The following is a 19,998-nucleotide window of genomic DNA, read 5'->3' as shown; positions in this document are numbered from 1 at the left end:
CATTTTGCTGATATACAGAGAAATAATACAAAAAGGCATATTATAGTCCTTAATCAAATATCTATTTGACCACTAATTGACGATACAGAGCAAAGTCCTTACTTTGGTGTGAGTCGTGTCACTAACTTTTGTCTTTTTAGGAGGCTGACTCGTCATTATTTTATTAAGTGAATTATAATGCGACTTCAAGGGTGACCATATTGTGATTTTCTTTTTTAAAGAGGACACTCTGCCTTCAGCCTCAAGATACTTAATGATACTCAAAGTTTACTCAAAGATGCCTTATCATTATAATATATTTAAAGTATGCCTCCTCTGTATTGATATAAAATTATTGTTTATATAATTTTATAATACAAAATAATATCTCTCTATAACCAAAGTTACTCAACATGCTGTATTATGCCTAAAGTAATCTATCTGACAAATCTCAAGAAAATAACTAAATCAACCTATGACAAAATAATATATATTTTCAAGTCTTACTGGACAAAATAAATAACAAGAAAAAAGTAATGTTCTAAATAATACCTCTTCTGTATTAGAAAATCCAGCTTTAAAAAATATATCTTTGTATCTTTTCAATGTAATGTATATTATAAAACGGTAATCTCACAAAGATACTAATTTAAAAGTGCACTATGCAGTTTCAGATTTGTTGCAATTAGTGTACTAAACTAATTTATTACACACATAATCCTTAGAATGATTGTATCATAAGCATCTTATCAAACCAAAACATCATTTTGAGGCATCAAAATAGTTTTCAATTATTTTCTTTCTCTCTCTGTATAGCTGCATTCTTCAATCAATTCGGTCAACTTTGCCATCAAACTCTTGCCTCGCATTGCTTTGTTTGTAATGTTTTTCTGTGTCCATGTGAGCTTTGAGATCGCCAGCACCTTTATTAGACACAGAAACATATGGTCAAGCTTTGCACTCGTTGCACTCCGCTTCCAATTAGTCTCGCCCGGGACGATAAATTGGGAATTTTCTCTGCAGTTCATCTGTAATGTACATTTTCGCGTTTGCATTGTGAGGAGCCAGCGATGCTGGTCGGATCTGTGCTTCCTGCTCTGTTGTGTGTGTCTGTGTGAGAGCGCAGTAGCGACGCCCACAAAGCACTGAAAGCGAGGCTTCTCTTGGTAACGTCACACGCAACAGGTTACCGTAGTATTCGGTGCAACGCGCCAGTCAATTTAACTACATGCATATTTTACACAAACGTTTCTGTGCACAACAGATTTCAGATGTGCGTGGGAGCGTTTTGCCATGTGCGCCCGCGCGCACGGGCGCAGCTTAGGGGGAACATTGCCTAGGAGATGTAGTTTTTCGAAATTGCAACTCTCATTGAAAGCCCCGTCTTTCCTTCAACATAATGACTACAGCAAAATGGCCACTCGGATTTATTTCCGGTCGAAATTTGCGATCTTTTGAATACAATTCCTAAACTCATATTTCATTAACTCATTCTGCGCCATCGCTTAATCCACAAGATGGCGCTAGTATGCCACCGCTGTAAGTCAATGGGGGGACTGCGAGATTTGCGAGTCCTTAAAATATATCTTATATTATAGCTATGGGTCTAATACACCCCGTCGATTATCAGTTAGTTGCATCCAGTCAACATGTACAAAACGGATTGTTTTTTCTCCAGTACATTTCCGTTTTATAGCCTTTTGAATATGAGTATAACTTTGGGTGCTTCTGAGTAATTCCAGAGAAAGTCGCGATAATAGCGTTTTAGTGGAATACACTAAACACGTAATTTTTCGCCTGATTATCGAATCTTCCTGAAATCAACGCTAGATCATCATTATTATCCTTCCTCGTGCAAGCATGCAATGTGGTTTAGACCGGCGCGCACCCAACGGAAAACAGTAGAAATAAATATCGGATCAACGATAAAATTTATATATAGTGTTCTTACCTTGTATCTGATGTAATGCAAAAGAAATAATCCAATTATCTGATCGCCATTCCAAATAATGCTCACGGAGGTCCGTACCACATTACCGACCGCTTCACAATGACGGGTGGGCGGGGTTACTGTTCCAATGCATCGTTGTATCTGCCTACCTCACCTGAGCACCTAAACCCTGCACGGCTCGGATCGTCCCAGAAAAGAAACTACACCATTCCCAGTGGAGTGCAATACCTGCTGGAAGGCGTAGGCTGCGGTGTTTGCCCTTTTGCTAGCTCAGACACATTCCCAACGATAACATTAGGCTGGATGGATGAAAATGAATGGATATCGCTAATAAAAGAAATAACGATTAAAACCCGACTATACTCGTGATTGGCCGGTCGGTACAAGGGAACCCTGAAGTCATCCGTACGCTTCCTCCGACATGTGCGGCGACAGCCAGTGACTCTTTTTTCACCTGGCAGCGAGGACTGTCATTGGTGAAGTGTAACGCGTGGGAGGTGAGCAGGCGCCCAGACCTGACCTGTAGGCGTCGCTGTCCACAACGCCAGTTTCCCACCCATGACTTGCCCTCCTCCTAACCCAGCCAAACGAGTTAGTATGACGATCAGCCCAAGCCTCAAGCAATGCTGACTCCGGGAGTCGAGACCGCAGCCTCTTGCATTGGTGACGAGCGCAATCTCCGCTACTGTTGGATACATTTGGGGGGGGGGGGAAATACATTATGTCATACAGTCTAGACCAGGGGTGGCCAACCAGTCAGAGACTACAAAGAATGGATTGCACGGAGCAAGTTGCACCCTTACTTACAATTCATTATGAATTGAAAATGGGGTACCCTGATGTAAACAAGACGAAAGTCTTTCTCTGGTCTGCATCCCCTTAACAATTGTGTGTATTGAGCCGTACTGTATTGTACCCATTCTGCAATCTGTTAATACAATTTTCATTCAATCGATCACCGTGCAGATTGAACGAAAAATGGAGGCTGTAATAATTATTATTGCTCGAGAGTCTCTATGAATAATAATAATTAGAGCCTCCATTTTTCGTGGATGAAAACTATACCAGACTATAGATACCAATATCCCCGAAATAACGCTACCGGCCTCGTCAAAATCCGTTCATTGGTTATCCAGATACAAAGGCATATTGGAATAACAAATAACAGTAAAAGACACGCAACATCCAATTTGGTTTTTCTCCAGCGCGACCAGCACGTCTTTCGTTATTGGCATGTCTAATAATGCTGTTATTAGAAAATGTGTGTGCACGGGTACAACAATCGGTTAACAATGTCGAGCTAAAAAGTGAAGAAGATGAGGCTTTAATATCTTTTCCGTGGTTTGATGCAGTCAGTGGACAGCATAATCCAAAACCAACCAGTGATCCCTCCGTTGTCCACAGTAATGTGGCCCGTTAGCCCGTCCAAAGCGCCCGACGTTGTTGTGACTAGTTGTGTTCAGCGGGACTATAGCGATCAAGTATATATGCATATTATCTTTTACGTTGTTCGTTATATGTTTTGTCTATCTGTCTGTAATCTATGTGGTTAGCGCGCGGCATGGCCATAATGTTTTTAGTGTAGGAAAAGTATCCAAAATCCCACCTGTATCTAACCCATCGTGTAGGTTTAGCTGGTACATTACTTCCCGAGGTACAGCGAAAATGTAACTGTTTTGGTTCATTCAGAAATGAATAGACTATAGAGAGTTGCTCTCCTCAATTGTGCCTGGCTGGGAGCGAACCAAGACTGCAGTGTGTACGCAAACCAGAGGGAGGGGGGGAGTTCGCACTCAAGGACGGAGCGAGGACGGAGCGGAGCACCTGTTCCTAATGAGAAGACACCCTAACTCTAAGCACTGTGGAGAACTCTGGACTACAATGTGTTCGTAAACTATAAAACCTACTCTAGTACCTCTTAAGCCCGAGTGGTCCGGTGGTGGACCGCAAATGACATCACGCCATAAATCCATCTGTGTTTCTTTTCCTCAAATGTGGCCAAGAGTAAGGACCCTAACCCTGCTGTCAAAACAGCAGTCAAAGTGTATATTTTCAGCAATACGTTTGTTTACCAATAGGTTAAAGTGTTATTAGTGAAATATGAGTTTGGGAAATCTAGTCGGAAACAGTCGAATATCGACGCTAGGAAATGTACGCAGCCTTTTTGTTTGTAGTCGTATGAGGAGAGGAGACCCAGGGCTTTCGATGGGCTTTGGAATTTAGAAAAACGACACTACCCAGCTCAAGCCAGCTCCTGTGGTATTGCCAGACATGTTGTTGTGCAGGTACTCTACTAGAGTGAATAACAGTTAGGCAGCGAGGTGCAATGTAGCGCTTGCTCAACATGAAAAAAGTCGGTGGACAGCGCCTGGTGCTGAAATAACAAACAAGCAGTGTGGTGTAAAATTAAAACACCAGTTCAGTAAGTCATTCAAACTTTATCTTTACTAATATATATATATGACTGTGACGGCACCACACATGTGAACAGTAACAATGCAATTAAACTGAAGTCAAATCAGAGCAAAAAAAGCTGAATCTGCTTCAAGAAGATGCGCTACATTAGGTATATAAGGAATTACAACGAGACATTTATTAACTAAATAAAAAATACAATTAGGCTTTTAACCCTCTAAAGCCGGGCGCAACACTAGACATGTTTTGTAAAACATTAAATATCTTTGGATTTGTTTGTGATAAAGACTTGCTTTATTGTATCGGAATCGATTGTCATCTAAAATGTTTGTGCATCTCTCATAGAATGCGCGGATGTAAAGCATAGAATCTTGAAATATCTAGATTGGTTGTTTTCCCTGGACTGCATCTAATCCGCTGTATCTATCCATTTATCATATATCTATGTCTGTCACTATAGCCAATGGAAATGCTAGAAATGGTCACGTGGACTGGGAGAACTAATGAAAAATTCCTATTGTTTCTCAATAGTCCAGTGCGCTCCACAGAAAGGGCTGATAGACGCATTGGTTGCGCGTAATATAAGATAGGCTGGTTTTATAATAAAATGGCAAACGGACAAAGGTATAATGTTCAGTGCAAATGTGTATGTCGTTTACAGTTTATTATGCCACCTATGCAGCTAGTTTATTTAGTCAATTCTCTGCCTCTGCCACAAATGTATGTCTTAGTTATAAGGTGGTACAGAAGCCAACCTAGACATAACCAAGAAGCTGAGATGGAGAAATGTCACCACCTTCATTCTCAAAATCGACCTGAGAGCAAAAGAAAAGCAAAAGAGTCCATTAGTCCAACTGCAGCCCTTCGCAGTAGGCAAGACTTCGAGAGGAGGCGGTTACAGGTGTTGCACAATCTGGTTGCAAAGAAGAAAAGATAAGGTCCTAACGTTAGTGTTTGAGCCAGGATGACTTGGGAGTGGTCAAGATGACCCCCTTCAAATTTTTTCGGGCGAAACTGATATATTTGATTCATTTTCTTTGTCCCTTTCCTCTCCCACCTTCCTCTTCCCTGTGAACAGTTCAATATATACAAATAAAATGTGTTTATTCATTCAAATAGGGTGTTTATAAAAATAAAAAAATAAACTTTTTTTTTAGTTTCCAGTAGCAGGATTCTGGATGTGCAGCATAGTAGCTTGGATTACGTTTTGCATCGCAGATTTCACCATGCAATAAGGGGATTTATCATCAGCCAATGGACATACCGATCTACCAGATGGCGATCGATAATGGGGAAATGCTCGGGGCGATCCCACCGGACCACGGTAAGATCTTTTTCACTTAAAGTACATCCCGATCGGGCCTTGTTTTGATAGCCAACCAGGCGTTCGGCCTATGTGGCTAATGAGACACGGTTATTGGTAATCGATCTTCAGAAACGACGTCCCCCGCCCCCCCCCCCCCCCCCCCCCCTTTTATGCATACATGCGTGAGGATCGTACCGATCATATGCAGTTTGAGTTTTAACTGTAGCGTATCTATAACCAAAATGCCCTTGGATTTAACGTTATTAGCTATTAGCCCTGTATCTCGGCTTCCAGGAAATATACTAGACCAAATCCGATATAACGCTTATATTCAAGACGCTATAAAATGAGAACCTATTGATGAAAAAAAATATTTCTTTAAGCCATTCTGAAGGGATGGTTTATGGACTCAATTGACAATGAGAATGGACAGATAGCAATACGATAAAGTATAGATTTAGCTCTACAAACAGCCCCATGTTTGTTTACATTCCCCGGTCCTCTTGATATTAATTAGACTCATCCCAATGGCCCTGAATGTGTTAAGGGGCAATCACATCCCTGATAAAGACACAAGGTACAACTGAAGACTAAATATTGGGTCCTCCTCTACTAGTCAATGAAAGCAGGTGGATTTTATTCAACAACAACAACACGATGCAGGTGCAGATAACGCTCTGCGTTTGCTTAAAGTCGGGACATTTGCACGAGGTGCGCTTGATTTCCATCACAGGCCAGTTGAATTGCTCCTGGTTGGGGCAGCGGACCGGATGAAAATGCCAGGCGTGCCGGCATAAGGATACTGTATTAAGCGCCAGTATACCCGTTCAGTTTGATAAGCCCATCAATCAGTGATCTGCTCGTCCGGCCTCCACAGCGTCCTGCAAGGCCGAGACTTTCAAACCCCTATGAATCTGATGGGTTCATCGAAGACGGAGATACTGTATGCTCGCCCTGTCCCCTCGCGTCAAGGTGTTAACCTTGATAGGAGTTGCAAGGTCTATATTTTATTTAGCAAGCAAGATTTATTGATAATCCTTTCCTTAGTAAATCTACTTGAGAGTGTTCAAATAGGGTTACAATTAATCAAGTGATAATCCTTCCCTCGTATATCCATAGGGGACTGGTGAGTGTACATCTCACACAGCTTATATGGAGGAGGTAATTGTTCAAATGTTTGCTGTCAGGAAACCCCCTTAACATTGAATGAAATAGATTACAAATTATTTTGTCCTCTACGCTATTTTAGAGAAAAGACAGACATCTGTACATATTATACCTAAGATCTATACATAATGAATGAAGTATTTTTATGTCATGTGTCTCCCCGACTGACAATAATATTATATATTATGCTCTTTGTAAGATGAGCTAAACATCAAGTACAGCTTTGTAAATCTAACATTTAGACAGTGACAGAATACCATCTTAGGAGCTAATGAATAGCTAGAAAGGCTAAAAAACAGTGACAGATACCATCATAGGGAGAAGTATCTTCCAAAACTGCTAAGACCAGGTTCCAGTACAACGCTCAACCAGATCTTAGAGCTAAAAGAATAACTAAAAAGCTAAAAAACAGTGACAGATACCATCATAGGGAGAAGTATCTTCCAAAACTGCTAAGACCAGGTTCCAGTACAGCGCTCAACCAGATCTTAGAGCTAAAAGAATAGCTAAAAAAGCTAAAAGAAGTAGTCACTTGTGGCTTACCGGTATTAGGAAGAATAACGAGAAGAGATGTTCCAGTTCAAAAATGAAGTTTTAATTATAAAGAGAAGAGTTACAAAATAATGCACAATTATCATAGGATCTCTTACAGCAAAAAAGGCCTCAAGTCAAAGTAAAAAAGAAACCCCTCCTCGCTTTACAGGGTGTTTATATAATACAGAATTCGTCATAAGATTACACACCCCTCTTGATAGTACAGTCCCAATCAGTGTACAATACGTAATAATGACCACTCCTCTTCCATCCCTTCGTTACTGTAACTAGAAAAAGTAACAGATTAATTTGTGTTGGGAAAATCCCTAATACCGCACTGCATGTTGCAAGCAAGAAAGAAAGAAATATATAGCCTATATGTATGGATGTACAATACAGTACTCATATACTTTAAACTTTGGTTGATATGTTTTTCCACATCATACATGTGTAAAACCCTCATACATCATACATCCTACATGTAATGTTCTAAATGTATAATGGCTTTTCCCTTTTGACAGGGCAGGCAAGGGTTAAAATGTGCCGCCTTGCTTCTCAGCTCTGCAAGGTCATATACAGAGGCCCCATTCCAACGGCTCACATACCAGAGGTTCTCTTTCTTTAGGGTTGTATAATATATTGTGGTTTACACAAGTTACAGTTTTACAGTCTATAGTTATAGTTTTTACAGTTTTACACAAGTAGGGAAAAAGAATACAACAGACATCTTTCATAATCACTGACTTCCAGCTCGGCGCTTAAAATCAGGGCCATACTTATTCTATTAACAAGTTAATCTAATACATTGATTCAAACAGATATATGTTTAATTTTCAGTGTTTCTGGAGTATGGTTTCACATAGTGCTGGGACCCTCTCCGTCTTGCGTCTGGCGCGCGGTGTGGTCGTTTAGGATTCTGGTACTCCGACCAGAATCTGGTAGGGGGTGATCCCTCATATGTCCGAGAGGTCATCATTCTTTGGTCACGCTGGCTGTGGCCTTTGACAGATACTAGTAAAACATTTAAAAATATTAAATGACATATAGAATCAATTGTTGTTTTTCTGGTAAATTAACACTTTGATTGCCGGGGTTAAATTCATAATTTACCATCCCTCGCCAGCCCTATTTAACATGGAGAAGTTCCCCTTCTTTGCAGGGCTATAACTTTTTAAATTTGATTGCTAAATTGACATTACTATGGCCCATTCAACGTCTTATATCTATTGTTCAGGGTGTAGCAACGTTATACTTTTTCATTCACATATTCATACTAAAATACGGTCTAAAGTATGTTTTTATCGTTTTCTGCAGCTTTCTCCAGAACTTGATTTATAGCCCTAAATGCATTATATTGATGATCAAATACAGTTTGGTAGGAATCTGTGCGAGATAAAAAATTTCAAATGGACGTACTTCTAGAAATGACTACGTATGATCTGATGATGACCGGATGGGGGGGGGGGTCGTTTATAATTCCGTGGGCAACGTTATATCATTCATCTAGTGTGGGTGATATGATCATTAGAGCAGTTAATATAGAAGACATTACAAAATAACGCTGAAACTCACCATAGCTTCCTCTCGCCGTTGGGAGATGAGCGTGGAACAGAATTTTTTCTATTATGGGATGTCGAAATATCCAATCCATTTCCAGGTTGTATAATAGTATATACGTCCAAATCATGTTGTTTATCGAGTTATTGGTAACGGATCACTATCCGTCGTGATCAGCTCAAGTCCTGGGACTATTACCGAGTGATCGGACCAAATTGAAATGAGCACCAGCTTCCACTTCCTGTTTCTTCCCTGGGCGTTCCGCCGATCGGCCACCAGATGGCGCTCTTGAACCGTTAGAGAGTTGATAGGGGCTCACCAGTACATCTCATGTCTCCGGGGGAGAAATATGATTTCGATCACAGATTTTTTTAAATATTGATATCAAAGACGCTGTCCAGCGTCTTCGGCAGAATGAGCATGGCGGGGAATGACGTGTTCCAGCGTCAACGGCGATTAAAGTGTTAATAGTTTGATGAATCGGTAACAAAATAATGGTTAGTTGCAGCCCTAGTGTTGGTGCCATGTACAGGATTTCAGTCGTAGGTGAAGAGGTATTCAGTACATGGTTCTGGGTCTGTAGTAAGAAACATGAGCATCATGTTCTGTTCAACGTTGCTTCCAAATAAAAAGAGAAAATGCCTTTAATTTGTATTTAGTTTAAATTCAGGATTATTCAAAAGTAGTCATGGATTTTTCTTTTTTCTTTATATAAACAAACATATAAACAAACATGACAACACACGATAAGATATACAAGCATTAATTAACAGTGCACATCCAATGAAATCACCATTTAGTTAAATATCTTATACAGTAGTCATGGATTATGTGGTTATTTTGTGGACAAATGTTTCATCCAATTTACAGAAAACATACTATATTGTTACTGTAACTGAGGGGTACAATTCCCTGACTGTATTGATAAGTATGGTATCATTAAACCACTACCGTTTATGTACTTTAACTACTGGCCACACAGTACATGATATAGATATGATGAACACTTTCCCACCATGAAACGAAGTCCACACAAATGTATAAATCGAATATTTTATATAGCAAAGGGTATATACAACGTTCACTTAATGACATTTATGATTTGAATGCACTTGTAAGGCAAATGAGTATTCGTAGGCAAATCAACATTGAATGTCCAATCTCTGGTTACGCAGGGAGCAAGTATGCAACCTGGTTCTTTAGGGAACTATAGCGATGGTACTTAAATGATTATAGCTGGATACACTAAAGGGGGGTCCCGCTGGTTGTAAGTCAGTAGGGGGGGGGGGGGTTAGGAGAGCCGCCGGCGATATCCCATCTGGCCAACGATTTCTTGGGAGAATTCAGAGTGCTGAACACGGTGCCCACAGAACCTCGGTCCACAGATGAATACAGCTGGGCCCTCTTGTAGACGATAGCTGCCGGTCCACAACGAAGAGACGTGAGGCGACCTCACTCGGGGTAGAGCGCCGTCTCACCTGGACTCCTCTCGGGGGGGTAGTTCCAACACTCAGCAGTGTTGGCTGTTATCCATGGCATAATCAAAGCACCCAAAGCAAGTAGATAATCCAAGCCGTGTAGGGCTCGCCGTCGTCCGGGTAAAGTAATCCAATGTACAGGTCCACTCGTCCTGGCCCAGAACTCCTCGGATGAAAGCACCACACGTGGTCTGCCCAGCCTGGTTAAGACTCTAGATAACGCCAGGAACGATGGGGGTACTGCTCACTCTATAACTCTAACCGAACGATGCACCATATAATAGACTATTATTAACTTAATAGAAATACGTCCCACTCGACGGTATAGTGCCAAACTATGACAATTCAACTATTAATCCACACGATGTCTCAATGCCTATTCTGAGGCCAAGTAGGCCATACTGCACCACACGTGGGCCGTGGGTGAGGCTTCACGTCTGTTACTAGGTTGGAGGGTAAAGGACTAATGGACTAAAAGAAAGTTCTACTTTACTTGCGCCATATATATATGCGCTGTGAACAAATAGTACCATTCGTATTTCGCCAGACGTATTCCTACGCGGAACCGGGCTTGTAACGACATGTTCGTCGGCACGATTGAACTTGAACCAAGGGGCTTGGCTGCTGGCGCCAGGTTCTTGTCCAATGGTAGAATGAAACTATTATGGGCTGTTAGTAGACTAAAGGGATATTCAGTGTATATGTACAAGGAATATACAAGGGATATCAAACGATATACAAATACTATTAAATATATATCCATAAATAAATATATATATTCGGTTTAATCTGATCCTTCACAACAGTTACAGAGATATGAACATTCCCATAGTGTGATGTAAGATTTTATCCATAAGGTGACACTTAAATCTGTAATAACCTGAGACTAAAGGTGTTGTGATACGTGATGTGATTTATATTAACCACTAGATGGCACCGTCTACCAGGCTACATAAGCGCCAACAGTATCACACTTATCAGGGGCACTAGTAAGTAATGTGACACCTGTTCCTGTTTGATGCTGACCTGTATACTACTTGCTACCAGTACCTGAATAAATAATATTGAAAGAACCCCAGTTTCTTCATTGCCAGAAAGAAACATTACAAAAGGGGCTTTAGTCCCGGACTAAATTTAAACGGACCTTAACCATAGCCATGATGTAACCACTCCTGCTCCAGAAACTGTTGACTAACTGGTGCTTGAAACAAAGTAGTTTAAGTCTAGAACTGTAGACCACTCTAAAACACAGCTACGTACAATTATAAACCTCTTACATGGAAATTAAAGCTGAATGAAATCACCAAATCTGTCCTTCCACTGACACTCTTCTCCATCCAGATAGCTGTCCTGTCAGGCCTGGGAAGAAACCAAGAGGCTTGGATGGAAGAAAAGGTCTCTCCTGTGACCAGTGTGGGAAGAGCTTTAGTCATCTGAATAGTCTGCAAAGACACCAGAGAATTCACACAGGAGAGAAGCCCTACTCCTGTGACCAGTGTGGGAAGAGCTTTAGTCATCTGAATAGTCTGCAAAGACACCAGAGAATTCACACAGGAGAGAAGCCCTACTCCTGTGACCAGTGTGGACAGAGCTTTAGTCTACCGTTTAGTCTGAAATTACACCAGAGAATTCACACAGGAGAGAAGCCCTACTCCTGTGACCAGTGTGGGGTGAGCTTTAGTCATCTGAATAGTCTGCAAAGACACCAGAGAATTCACACAGGAGAGAAGCCCTACTCCTGTGACCAGTGTGGACAGAGCTTTAGTCTACCGTTTAGTCTGAAATTACACCAGAGAATTCATACAGGAGAGAAGCCCTACGTCTGTGGCCAGTGTGGAAAGAGCTTTCGTCGACTGGGTATTCTGAAATCACACCAGATAATTCATACAGGAGAGAAGCCCTACTCCTGTGACCAGTGTGGAAAGAGCTTTAGTCAACTGGCTCATCTGAAATCACACCAGATGATTCACACAGGAGAGAAGCCCTACTCCTGTGACCAGTGTGGGAAGAGCTTTAGTCGTCCACATTATCTGAAATTACACCAGAGAATTCATACAGGAGAGAAGCCCTACTCCTGTGACCAGTGTGAGAAGAGCTTTAGTCTACTGGATAGACTTAAATTACACCAGATAATTCACACAGGAGAGAAGCCCTATGTCTGTGGCCAGTGTGGAAAGAGCTTTCTTCGACTGGGTAATCTGATATCACACCAGAGAATTCATACAGGAGAGAAGCCCTACTCCTGTGACCAGTGTGGAAAGAGCTTTCGTCGACTGGGTAATCTGAAATCACACCAGAGAATTCATACAGGAGAGAAGCCCTACTCCTGTGACCAGTGTGGAAAGAGCTTTAGTCAACTGGCTCATCTGAAATCACACCAGATGATTCACACAGGAGAGAAGCCCTACTCCTGTGACCAGTGTGGGAAGAGCTTTAGTCGTCCACATTATCTGAAATTACACCAGAGAATTCATACAGGAGAGAAGCCCTACTCCTGTGACCAGTGTGAGAAGAGCTTTAGTCTACTGGATAGTCTGAAATCACACCGGATAATTCACACAGGAGAGAAGCCACATCATTGTGGTTTGTGTGATAAGAGATTCAGAACATTAGCATATTTCAGAAAACATGAGAAAATTCACTTGGGAGAGAATATTCAGGGAAATGTCAAACCTGTCAATTCACCTGCACATTAGAGGAGATGAACCCTACTGCTGGAGCCAGTGTTAGAAGAGTTCCACTCATAATGAATTTGTGGGCCAGTGTTTAAAACGCTTCAGTACGTCATTACAGCTATCAGTCCATCAACAATCATAAGAATAATAGTGGTAGTAATATTTGACCGTTCTTTTTAAATGAAAAACCACTACCAAGAGCTTTTGACCTGCACAGAAGCCTCTGTGAGAGAGAATCAGTAGCATATAGACACAGTTTTCATTGACAACAACAGTTGTGTTTCGGTCGCTCTGAGTGAGACAGACGGTGTGGATGTTCCTGGGACAATATGTCATTGGCATAAGAGTGAACACACATTGTTCTAGTGTTTTAAATACTGGGATCATAGGAACTTTCTGACCTCAGTATGGGGTGACCAGCCAAAAGCCAAGCTAGTTAACAAACATGTGGTGTACACACTGAGGGGAAACTGCTTCTGGTATGGACTTTTATATTTTTATGTGGACACTAGTGATGTATTGAACTAATGTCACACATATTGTCAACGTTCCTAGTAGGACATGTTTTTTTACTTTCACAAGTGTTTATTTTAGAGTAATGTTCCATGTATTGTCTTCATTGGTATTTTATTAAAGGAATGTTCCTTTTATATGAATTTATCATTGTTTTACCATCTAACTGCTTGTTGGTTTATGGGAATTGCAGAGTAACCTGTTGCACAAGTAACTAACTATTTTGTCATTATTTTGTGTATATTGACAGAGTAATGGCTGTAGTATTGATGAAACTATCAAAACATTTTAGGGTTGAAATCAGTTTAAATTCAATCAATTAAAATCAAAACAAATTAGAAAAAAAATGCTAAAAAAATTAGATTTTTTTTCAGATGATTAAAGGGCCAACTAGGATAAGACACACATCGACCTAGTGTTTAGTAACAAGCCAGAGAGGATTACTAAATCATTACATTTAGTCACTGGCCTATCTGACCTTAATGCTTGTATCTAGAAAACTGTCTAAGAATTAGGGATGCTCGATATTGGCTTTTTTACCGATAACGATATTCCGATATTGTCCAACTCTTAATTTCCGATACCGATATCAACCGATACCGATATATGCAGGGTTTCCCCCCCCAAAAAACTGAATAATTTCAGGTAACTAATAATTTCACTGGATATATATATAACAAATATTGTTATTGTTTTTTTCTTTTTTTAAACCGATACCGATATTTTCCGATATCACATTTTACTGCCGATATCGGCCGATAATATTGGTCGGCCGATAATATCGGACATCCCTACTAAGAATGGATTTAATCTGACTACCACCAAAAAGCAGACCTACCTCAGAATCCCTAAGGCTGACCAAGGTCACTTTAAAGCAGCAATACATGGACTTGACTGGAGTGATATACTATCAGGGACTGATGTAGAAACTGACAGTCACCTGTTCCTCTCCACTATCAAATCTACAATGGACAGCTTTCTTAAAGAAATAAAATCCAAATGTGTCCAAAAGAGCACCCTCCCTTGGATAAACGAAAATATAAGAAAGTCAATGAAAGAAATCTGTGCGAGATAAAAAATTTCAAATGGACGTACTTCTAGAAATTACTACGTATGATCTGATGATGACCGGATGGGGAGGGGGGTCGTTTATAATTCCGTGGGCAACGTTATATCATTCATCTAGTGTGGGTGATATGATCATTAGAGCAGTTAATATAGAAGACATTACAAAATAACGCTGAAACTCACCATAGCTTCCTCTCGCCGTTGGGAGATGAGCGTGGAACAGAATTTTTTCTATTATGGGATGTCGAAATATCCGATCCATTTCCAGGTTGTATAATAGTATATACGTCCAAATCATGTTGTTTATCGAGTTATTGGTAACGGATCACTATCCGTCGTGATCAGCTCGAGTCCTGGGACTATTACCGAGTGATCGGACCAAATTGAAATGAGCACCAGCTTCCACTTCCTGTTTCTTCCCTGGGCGATCCGCCGATCGGCCACCAGATGGCGCTCTTGAACCGTTAGAGAGTTGATAGGGGCTCACCAGTACATCTCATGTCTCCGGGGGAGAAATATGATTTCGATCACAGATTTTTTTAAATATTGATATCAAAGACGCTGTCCAGCGTCTTCGGCAGAATGAGCATGGCGGGGAATGACGTGTTCCAGCGTCAACGGCGATTAAAGTGTTAATAGTTTGTTGAATCGATAACAAAATAATGGTTAGTTGCAGCCCTAGTGTTGGTGCCATGTACAGGAGTTCAGTCGTAGGTGAAGAGGTATTCAGTACATGGTTCTGGGTCTGTAGTAAGAAACATGAGCATCACGTTCTGTTCAACGTTGCTTCCAAATAAAAAGAGAAAATTCCTTTAATTTGTATTTAGTTTAAATTCAGGATTATTCAAAAGTAGTCATGGATTTTTTTTTCTTTTTATATAAACAAACATATAAACAAACATGACAACACACGATAAGATATACAAGCATTAATTAACAGTGCACATCCAATGAAATCACCATTTAGTTAAATGTCTTATACAGTAGTCATGGATTATGTGGTTATTTTGTGGACATGTTTCATCCAATTTACAGAAAACATACTATTGTTACAGAGATATGAACATTCCCATAGTGTGATGTAAGATTTTATCCATAAGGTGACACTTAAATCTGTAATAACCTGAGACTAAAGGTGTTGTGATATGTGATTTATATTAACCACTAGATGGCACCGTCTACCAGGCTACATAAGCGCCAACAGTATCACACTTATCAGGGGCACTAGTAAGTAATGTGACACCTGTTCCTGTTTGATGCTGACCTGTATACTACTTGCTACCAGTACCTGAATAAATAATATTGAAAGAACCCCAGTTTCTTCATTGCCAGAAAGAAACATTACAAAAGGGGCTTTAGTCCCGGACTAAATTTAAACCGACCTTAACCATAGCCATGATGTAACCACTCCTGCTCCAGAAACTGTTGACTAACTGGTGCTTGAAACAAAGTAGTTTAAGTCTAGAACTGTAGACCACTCTAAAACCCAGCTACGTACCATTATAAACCTCTTACATGGAAATTAAAGCTGAATGAAATCACCAAATCTGTCCTTCCACTGACACTCTTCTCCATCCAGATAGCTGTCCTGTCAGGCCTGGGAAGAAACCAAAAGGCTTGGATGGAAGAAAAGGTCTCTGCTGTGACCAGTGTGGAAAAAGCTTCAGTTCAAAGATGACTCTCAATATACATCAGCGCGTTCACACAGGAGAGAAGCCCTATTCCTGTGACCAGTGTGGGAAGAGCTTTAGTCATCTGAATAGTCTGCAAAGACACCAGATAATTCACACAGGAGAGAAGCCCTACTCCTGTGACCAGTGTGGAAAGAGCTTTAGTCAACTGTCTCATCTGAAATCACATCAGATGATTCACACAGGCGAGAAGCCCTACTCCTGTGACCAGTGTGGGAAGAGCTTTAGTCGTCCACATGATCTGAAATTACACCAGAGAATTCACACAGGAGAGAAGCCCTACTCCTGTGACCAGTGTGGACAGAGCTTTAGTCTACCGTTTAGTCTGAAATTACACCAGAGAATTCATACAGGAGAGAAGCCCTACGTCTGTGGCCAGTGTGGAAAGAGCTTTCGTCGACTGGGTAATCTGAAATCACACCAGAGAATTCATACAGGAGAGAAGCCCTACTCCTGTGACCAGTGTGAGAAGAGCTTTAGTCTACTGGATAGGCTTAAATTACACCAGATAATTCACACAGGAGAGAAGCCCTACTCCTGTGACCAGTGTGGAAAGATCTTTGGTCAATTGCGTGTTCTGGAAAAACACCAGAGAATTCACACAGGAGAGAAGCCCTACTCCTGTGACCAGTGTGAGAAGACCTTTAGTCGACCGGATAGTCTGAAATTACACCAGAGAATTCACACAGGAGAGAAGCCCTACTCCTGTGACCAGTGTGAGAAGAGCTTTAGTCAACTAAATAGTCTGAAATCACACCGGATAATTCACACAGGAGAGAAGCCACATCATTGTGGTTTGTGTGATAAGAGATTCAGAACATTAGCATATTTCAGAAAACATGAGAAAATTCACTTGGGAGAGAATATTCAGGGAAATGTCAAACCTGTCAATTCACCTGCACATTAGAGGAGATGAACCCTACTGCTGGAGCCAGTGTTAGAAGAGTTCCACTCATAATGAATTTGTGGGCCAGTGTTTAAAACGCTTCAGTACGTCATTACAGCTATCAGTCCATCAACAATCATAAGAATAATAGTGGTAGTAATATTTGACCGTTCTTTTTAAATGAAAAACCACTACCAAGAGCTTTTGACCTGCACAGAAGCTTCTGTGAGAGAGAATCAGTAGCATATAGACACAGTTTTCATTGACAACAACAGTTGTGTTTCGGTCGCTCTGAGTGAGACAGACGGTGTGGATGTTCCTGGGACAATATGTCATTGGCATAAGAGTGAACACACATTGTTCTAGTGTTTTAAATACTGGGATCATAGGAACTTTCTGACCTCAGTATGGGGTGACCAGCCAAAAGCCAAGCTAGTTAACAAACATGTGGTGTACACACTGAGGGGAAACTGCTTCTGGTATGGACTTTTATATTTTTATGTGGACACTAGTGATGTATTGAACTAATGTCACACATATTGTCAACGTTCCTAGTAGGACATGTTTTTATTTGACCCAGCCAATGACCCAGCCATTCAAGCAATCATAAAATCACAAATAGCCCAATGTGGAAGGAGTTTGACTGGAAGGTCAAGGTCAGGTACTTTAGGACTCCTCAAGTTCTCTCCGGATTTGCTGGTGGGTCCTCACCACTATGTTGGAGAGGATGTGGAATGATCGGAGATCATACACATATTTTCTGGGACTGTCCAAGGGTGCAGACATTTTGGATGAATATCAAAAATGAGATTAAAACCATTCTAGATCTTGACTTACCTCTGAATCCATCGTACTATATCTTGGGATGTATACCGAAAGGCACATACTATGGAGATACGTTATATATCTTGAGAGTGATACTGTTAATAGCAAGGAAAATGATAACTATGGCATGGCTACAAAATCAACCACCGACAATCAAACAATGGACCAAGAGACTGAGACAGATGTATACAATGGAAGAAATGACTGCACAATTGCAACTGAAAAAAGATATGTTTATGCAGAGATGGTCACTTGTAACCTTGTACCTGGAGATACATTAGCATGAGCCTGACGCCCTCTCTCTTTTTTTTCTTTTCTTTTTTTGTTGTTCTTTTTTTTCTGTTAAAGTATATATTTTTTTCCTTTTGCTAAATTTATTTTTCTATTTATTTTTTCGTTTCTTATCCTACAAAAAATCATAAAAAAAAATATTGTAAAAATCCCTCCCCACTGGGTTGTTTAAGAGGCGTACTCGGATTATACAGCTTATTTTGATTACGCTGAATACCTTAAACAAATTGAATAAGAGGGAAGAGCCTGAGTAACAAATGTCATTGACTATGTGAATCAAGTATATTATACTGTATGATTAATGCAATGTGATGTTCAATATGACACAAAATAAAAGAAAGTTAAAAAAAAAACAAGTGTTTATTTTAGAGTAATGTTCCATGTATTGTCTTCATTGGTATTTTATTAAAGGAATGTTCCTTTTATATGAATTTATCATTGTTTTACCATCTAACTGCTTGTTGGTTTATGGGAATTGCAGAGTAACCTGTTGCACAAGTAACTAACTATTTTGTCATTATTTTGTGTATATTTTGTGTATATTGACAGAGTAATGGCTGTAGTATTGATGAAACTATCGAAACATTTTAGGGTTGAAATCAGTTTAAATTCAATCAATTAAAATCAAAACAAATTGTTGTTTACTTTCTCATGATAGAACATCCATTCACATTTACTTGTCATTAGGTTGGATAGTAAAACCTTTTCATGACAGAATATTTTTTATGAAATACATCTTGAATTAAAAAGTGAATTGATCCCAACTTTGAAACATTCTCATTCGAATGTATGATATGCTAATAATATGGATGAATTGTAACCGTCAAGTTAAGTGGGAAGGTGTGAATTGATGTCTTAGAAGTAACTAACTCAGAAGTATGCAAATGAAATATTACATTTTAACCTACTTTGTATGAAAGGCTTCATCTTCTGAGTGCAATTTTTTTTTTGAAAATGCTATTTACTAGAAACACATTCAAACAATATCTGAAATAATACTATATTATAAGTGGAGCGTAACAGTAAGAAGCATTTTGTATAAAAGTATTCTGTACTTCTGTATGACAACTATTAAAGAAACTTGAAACTACCTATCTTGCGAATATGTCTATACTACTATGCACTCAGAGTGTAACACTCAAGCTTGATATTATTTGACGAACAAGGCAACTGACCCTTAGCTGCCACAGATGTACCTCCTGGTGACATGCTGTTCACAGTCTAAGTCAACAAGCCCTTACAAGGTCAAACATGTACATTCAGTTGACAAGATTGCTCCAGGTAAAAAGTCAAGACCAAAAATACATGAAATCAGGTAAATTTGAGGAGAATAGTGTTAAAACAGTTCAACCTTGAATTCTGGTCAGAAGGGTCGTCTTTGAGTGAGAAATTACATTCAATCAACATTTAATATCAGCCACAGTTTAGAAAAAGGTTATTGAACAGTGTATACGGATTACGGCATGTTTTCAGAACTGAAATGTCGAGATATTTTATTGGAAAAAAATAAAGTATCAAAAGGTAGAGCTCTTCCTTTTTCCCCAGTTTTTTAAAACAAATAGTTAAACAATTAAATAAAAGATATAACAAACAGAAAGATAAACCCACCCATCCTCAGAGAAATGCTTTAGGTTAATTATTTACCAATAATCAATTAAGAGA

At 39.9% G+C, this 19,998-nt stretch overlaps 1 protein-coding gene across 3 annotated transcripts in view; it reads left to right on the top strand.

Moving 5' to 3' along the window:
• LOC311231378 (uncharacterized protein) overlaps window positions 1-19,998 on the top strand; it is a 159,911-nt gene that overhangs the window by 63,537 nt on the left and 76,376 nt on the right. Inside the window, exons 7-8 of one of the 3 annotated variants that reach the window (XM_084317950.1) lie at window positions 11,318-11,376; window positions 11,729-11,817. The exons of 1 other annotated variant lie outside the window; for it this stretch is intronic. In XM_084317950.1, coding sequence (XP_084174076.1) covers window positions 11,318-11,343 — 26 coding nt within the window. In that variant the 3' untranslated portion in view covers window positions 11,344-11,376; window positions 11,729-11,817. Of the gene's footprint in view, window positions 1-11,317; window positions 11,377-11,728; window positions 11,818-16,222; window positions 17,879-19,998 lie in introns of those variants that run through there. One more of the 3 variants, XM_084317949.1, reaches the window with a different exon arrangement.

The sequence above is a fragment of the Notolepis coatsorum genome (genome assembly GCF_963971535.1).
Source record: "Notolepis coatsorum genome assembly, chromosome: 7".
NCBI classification, from domain to species: domain Eukaryota; kingdom Metazoa; phylum Chordata; class Actinopteri; order Aulopiformes; family Paralepididae; genus Notolepis; species Notolepis coatsorum.
Note: the sequence above shows the minus strand (reverse complement) of the source record. Positions and strands in the feature narration are given on the sequence as shown.